Source organism: Chenopodium quinoa, unplaced genomic scaffold (genome assembly GCF_001683475.1).
Source record: "Chenopodium quinoa cultivar QQ74 unplaced genomic scaffold, ASM168347v1, whole genome shotgun sequence".
Taxonomy (NCBI): Eukaryota; Viridiplantae; Streptophyta; class Magnoliopsida; order Caryophyllales; family Amaranthaceae; genus Chenopodium; species Chenopodium quinoa.
Window position 1 is genome coordinate 1,437,338 of NW_018742907.1, and position 6,130 is coordinate 1,443,467.

The following is a 6,130-nucleotide window of genomic DNA, read 5'->3' on the forward strand; positions in this document are numbered from 1 at the left end:
ATAAAGTTTACATGTGTCAAGATGGACATAATAATTTGTATTTTTAAATACTACTCGTACTCGGTAAGTATAGATTTGTATGGATTACTATAATATCAATAAGGAAATCCAGTAAAATACTTCGTAATATATATCGATAGGAAAATTTCAGCTTTGATGCCGCGCGTGAAAGTTTGACATTATAAGAAAATGAATTATATATGGTCATCGCAATCTCGACGACATGTATTGTTGCTTTAGTCACTAATTTAATTGCGACCTTGGTAATGTTGTTGCTCATAGATTAGCAAAGTTGAGTTTCAATTTCAATGAGTATCGAGTATGGCTCGAAGAGTACCTTCTTGAGATTCAGGGGGCTTTATGTAATGATGTTAAACTCTTGATGATTTAATAAGATGGGCTAAGCTGCTGTTTTCGTCAAAAAAATAATTGCGACCTTTATTTACAAACCCTTTAATTTCCATTACAAAGTATTTTTTACTATTGCATCTACACTTTGTAAATTCGTAATACACGTACTTTGTATTGCTTTATTAATTTATATCTTTGACCACAATTTATAACATTCACATTAATATTGTATTTTCCCGTCTTTTTTTTTTTTTTTTTTTTCCTACCTGGACATTTTTATCTCTTATAAGGATTGCAAATAAGAATAACACAAAGAGACATGGAGTAATAAATTATGAAACACATTTCATTTAATAGAACTTCTGTATTGCATATGAAATATTTACTATGTAACATTATAGAAATTGTACTAATAAACAAATCAAAGTACTTGTACGAAACATTTTACATTACCCCAATAACAAAAGTAATTCGTATTGCTTACTTTAAAAAAAAGTAATGATATACCCACAATACATTTCCACTACTATCATTAATTTATAAATTCATGAAAAATCACACGCTAATTAGTATGATTAATGTTTTATTCAACCTAATTTCTCTTTCTAGCATCTATTTATAATCTTAAGAATTTATATATTGTCCCTTAAAATTTTTACATATTTATTTACTTTTTTAATCATTATTATTTATTTTTTTTGAAGAAATTATATATTTGTTTTTGATGCAATATTATTATTATATATGTAGGCATAAAACATAGGTACATGAGAGCAATATAAAATGGAAACATCAGTACTCATGTTGTGGACTATCAAGAGTATCTACTGTACAACAAACATTATTTGATTATTTCCAAATATTAATACGCAAAACACAAAAACATTCCTTCCAAAAAAAAAAATAAAAAAACTCTTCCATCTTCTTTCTCTCTCCTCCTCCTCCTCAAACCCCCCAACAATAATGGTGGCTTCCACTGCAACTTCCACTCCCTCCACTCTCGACCGCGAGAAAACTCTCCAAAACGAACTCGCTCTTCCCATCCTTCTCACCGACCGCCTCATCAAATCCGCCGATGAAGCCAAGTCTTCTCGCTCCGACTACGTCGAACTCGCCCGTCAAGCCGACGAACTCTCCCAGAAACTCCGTGCTGCCGTCCGATTATCCTCCTCTCCGTCGTCTTCTTCCTCTATTTACGACCGCCCTATCCGTCGCATCGCCGCTGATGTTACCAAGAATCTAGAAAGAGCGTTAACCCTAGTTCGGAAATGCAAGCATACTGGTCTTCTTCGCCATGTTTTCTTGACTATTACTTCTTCTGCTGCTGATTTCAAGAAGGTTTCGAATCTTCTACAGTCTTCTATTGCGGATTTTGGGTGGTTGTTATCGATTTACAGTGATGATGAAGGTGGTGCGAATCTTGCGATTCCTCCGATTGTGAGTAATGATCCGATTTTTGCTTGGGTTTGGTCTTATATTGCGTCGTTGCAGGTTAATCGCCAGGTGAAGGATCGAATTGAATCGGCGAATCATTTGGCTTCGTTAGCAGGGGATAATCAGAGGTATAGGAAGTTGATTGTGGAGGAAGGAGCAGTTTGGCCACTGTTGAGACTATTGAAGGATGGTGGAGGTTCTCCGGATGGTCAAATTGCTGCCGCAACGGCGTTGTATATGTTGGTAGATGAGGTAGAGAGGACTAGGATTGTTGCTGCTGAAGGTGGGATACCGATAATGGTGCAGGTGTTTGCGGAATCGTGTATGAATGTGCAGATAGCAGTGGCGGAATTGGTGGCGAAAGTGGCGGAAATCGATTCGATTGCGAGGGAGGAGTTTGGGAAGGAGAATTTGCTGAAGCAGTTGATTTCTTGCTTGATTATGGAGGTGGATATGGAGGAATACAGGCAGTATCATAGCGGTGGAGGTAAGAATAGTATTCATTCTATTGTTCAAAAGGAATTAGCTGCTAAGAATTATCCTAATTATAATAATCGTTTTCATAGTCATGGCAATGGTAGTAATACTTATAGTTATACTAAGGTGCATTCGTGTTCGTCGTTTGATTCGAGGGTTGGGGGGAGTAGTTATAATAGGAAGGAGAAAGAGAATGAGTCGCCTGAGGTTAAGCTTAAGCTTAAGGTTATGTGTGCTTTGGCATTGTGGAGATTGTGTGAAGGTAGTGTCTTGAATAGTCAGAAGGTTGCTGAGCCTAAAGGGTTGTTTTGCTTGTCGAAAATTATTGAGACCGAGAAAGGGGAGTTGCAATACCATTGTTTGATGACAATTATGGAGGTTGCGAAAGTGGCTGAGGATAATGCCGACCTTAGGAAAGTGTCTTGGAAGCCGAGTTCTCCACCTGCTAAAGCAGTTTTGGAGCAGCTTCTTAGAGTGATTAAGGAGGAGAGTATCCCTGATATTCAAATTGCTGCTATCAGAGCAATCGGGTGTTTGGCGAGGATATTTTCTGCTAAGGAAACAGGGATTGCTAGTTCATTGGTTAGTCAGCTTGGGAATAGGGATGTTGATGTGGCCACTGAAGCTGCCATTGCATTGGCGAAATTTGCTTGCCCTGATAACCACAATTGTGTTGCGCACTCAAAAACAATAATTGAGTTTAATGGAGTTCCTCTATTGATGAAATTGTCGGCTGTTAGTGATCGCTCTAGGAAGCATGGACTTGTTTTGCTCTGCTACTTGTCCATGCATGTTGGCAATAGCAAGGAACTTGCAGAGGCTAGAGCTTTGAAAACGCTTGAGAACGCATCTGCGATGGCTCAAAATGCTGAATTAAAAGAGTTATTTTCCCGAGCTGTACATCATCTCATGTTGTATCAAGATGGGAGTCATCCTCACCACCATTCATTTGCGGTGGTATGATCATTGAAGGGCTAATGATTGACTCCTGAGTGCTTGTCATTGTTGGATTGAAGCCCTGACTTGTACATTGTATTTGTCAGAAACAAGAGGGTAGATTAATGTAGTATAAATTCTGCATGCTTAATCTTGTATGGCAACTTGTAGTGAGTTTGCAGTTTTGTCCTCAAAGGGTTGAAGCTTAATGCAGTTCTGCCTTTGACTTCAGAGATGTAAATGATTTTTTTTCATTGTTAATAATACTATATTTACTTTTAACACGAGTTATTTAAATTTTCAATCCTCTCATTGATCCTCTCCATTCAACTTTCAGTATTTTTTATTGTACACATTTTGCAAGGAACCTGTCGGAGGAAAACTAGCTTGCAATAATGTTTTCCCTTGATAAACTATATTTTATGGAAAATCATCTTTCATTGAACATGTTTTCTGTAAATCAAACGGAGCCTTTATGTTATTTCAAGTTCGTGTTACTTGCATGCTTTGACGTGTGCAGCATGCTATAATAATCTTGTGAGTTGTTATTTGATCACCTCGCTGTGTGTGTTTCTGTTCCTGGCTATCTACTATCCTATTTAATGGACAAATATTTGACATTGCTGTCCAACCCAATTGAAATTGGGAACTTGGAAGGTAGGGAAGATAGGCTTTTCTAGTAGTCTTTGAGCAGGAACTTTGTAGAGCATCGTCAAGCATTTTGACACTTGCTATTTCCGTTGTCTGACTGACATAAAATATTCTCTTGCTAGACTCTTGGTAGGCTGTCTAGACGAAGTTGAAGGAACCAGGAATGAGTTCATCTGCGAAGTTTTCCCCACCCTTCATGTCCTTGTGCATTCTTTTTTCATTATTGAGGGATTGGCAATGTTGCAGTCGATTCTGGACCCCTGTTTTCAGTTAGATTGGAAGTTATCTGTGACCAATCACGGAGTATTGGAATTGCTCTGAGCTTGATTTATTTTTTATTTTGTTTTTATGTTATCTTTGCCATGTTCATTGTTTTCTTTCACTTTTAAATTATAGAACTCATTGCAAAAGCTTTACACAATTTGGGAAAAGCTGATTGCAAAGTTGCTTCTTATCTGCGCTACATGATACTGACAGCAATATATATGCATGCAGACAAAGCAGTGAGTTCAATTGATGCTTAATTGTTAGGTAAAGAGTCTAAAGATCATTTGTAAGGATATCCTTAGTCTTTTGGTTACTTGTATCACCTTAGAGTGAATATCTGCTGCTTATGAATGATTGACTGTCCTGTACATTGTGTGTGTTTCACTGTTTTATTTATTGCATGATTTATTTCCTTGCTTCTATATCTAATAATAAAATGTCAGCCCGTCATATAATTGCTTCCCTGTGCGAAAGCACCGTCATTGGTCATAATTGTTCTGTACAGTTTTTAAAGTACTAGGTTTGTAATATCCTCATTTCTCTGTCTCTCATCAGTATCTACCCTGCAAGAAACTCTATCACTTGTCTTTTCATGCAGGCTTGGACCCAACATTGAATGATGATACCTGCGATCTTCCAAGGCCGTTGTGCTCAAAGTTTATGAGGTTTGCTTTGGTTCCTACTCTTTATCGTGCTTTTTATATCCTTAGATCTAAGATTTGGTGTTGAATGAAGGAGGCTGCGTTTCATCTTCAGCTTGCCACCTTAAATACATGAATATCTAGGCCAGTTTTGAATCTATGGCCATTTATGTTCATAATAAGGAGAATGGCTTGTCCATTCTTGAAATACAGCTCAATTGTAAGGAGTTGGACTATTCAACTAGTATTTAATTGTAGATATAAAATGACTGACAGTTTAATAAGACATTTTATTTAACTTTTGTAATCCTTAGTTAAAATTTGCTTATGAATCTTGTTCAGCTTTGTTGGGTATGAATAGAAGCAACCTTCACCAATAGGAATAATTCAGAGGATTTGGCATTGGATCTAAATGATGATCTTTTTGAAAAGATACGTATCTTCTAATTAATTTTTATAGATGATAGATGATAGATGATGTGTCCTTTTACCCAATTGAGCAAGAAATGAGTTTGCATGAGGCTGACGTTTACAAACCTTAATTTTTAATTACACTTTCAAATTAAAAACAGGCTTTTAGAGTTTGCATTGTACTTTAGTTTTTATTGATTACAATTTTAATATACTCCATGTCTTGAATTTTTTTTTCCTAGTTACATACTCCGTTTTTAGGTTTATTTATAAAGTTATATGAAGTATGAGGTAAAAAATATAAACTTTGGCATAGTTGTCTTAAAGCTTCTTTGCATTGGCTGTGTTTTTTTTTTATATGTTGTTTGGTGCTACTTATTTCTTGGCACAAGGAACTTTCTGCTAATCCCAATTAAAGGACTATTAATGCTTGATGTTTAGGGATTTGCGATAAAAGCAGTGGGAGGAGAAGTTTCTTGGTGAGATGCATCAATTCTTTATTTTTTGAAACGGAAAGGCAGGGGCCTTGCATCCCCTTTGTTTTAAGGTAATCCGTGACAGAGTTGTTTTTGGCTATCTTCCGTTATTAAAACCATATGAGAGTTGCATTCTGAAGATGAAATCGATTAATGTCCCCTTCAATTTTTCATCCTATTTGGAATGCTGATGCTGGATGCTTTCTTGTTAGTTATACTTTGGTTTGCACTTCAGATGTGCATTAAACATCCAACTTGTTAATTTAGGGGTGGTTGTTGAGGACTTGAGGGTGCCTTTGGCTGGAAGCTACTCTGGGAAGTGGTGACAACTGTTAGCTAGACAATAATATCTTAACTGCTGCTGGGTTATAGTGTAACATTGTCTCATCCATTTCATTCCTATTGTGCAGAGTAAGATGGTAATTATTCCTTTTCCATGTCAGCTTCGGATGGTAATTTTGCTGAAATTTGCAGCTAATGCATGGC

At 36.6% G+C, this 6,130-nt stretch overlaps 1 protein-coding gene across 1 annotated transcript; it reads left to right on the forward strand.

Annotated features, from left to right (window-relative positions):
* The first annotated feature begins 1,314 nt into the window (after positions 1 to 1,314).
* On the forward strand, positions 1,315 to 3,225 carry LOC110727457. Its single transcript, XM_021907016.1, has one exon. The coding sequence runs from the start codon at positions 1,315 to 1,317 to the stop codon at positions 3,223 to 3,225; it is 1,911 nt and encodes a 636-aa protein (XP_021762708.1).
* Positions 3,226 to 6,130: the final 2,905 nt, after the last annotated feature.

Coding starts and splice junctions, on each gene's coding strand:
- LOC110727457 (XM_021907016.1), top strand. CDS start 1,315: ATGGTGGCTTCCACTGCAACTTCCACTCCCTCCACTCTCGACCGCGAG.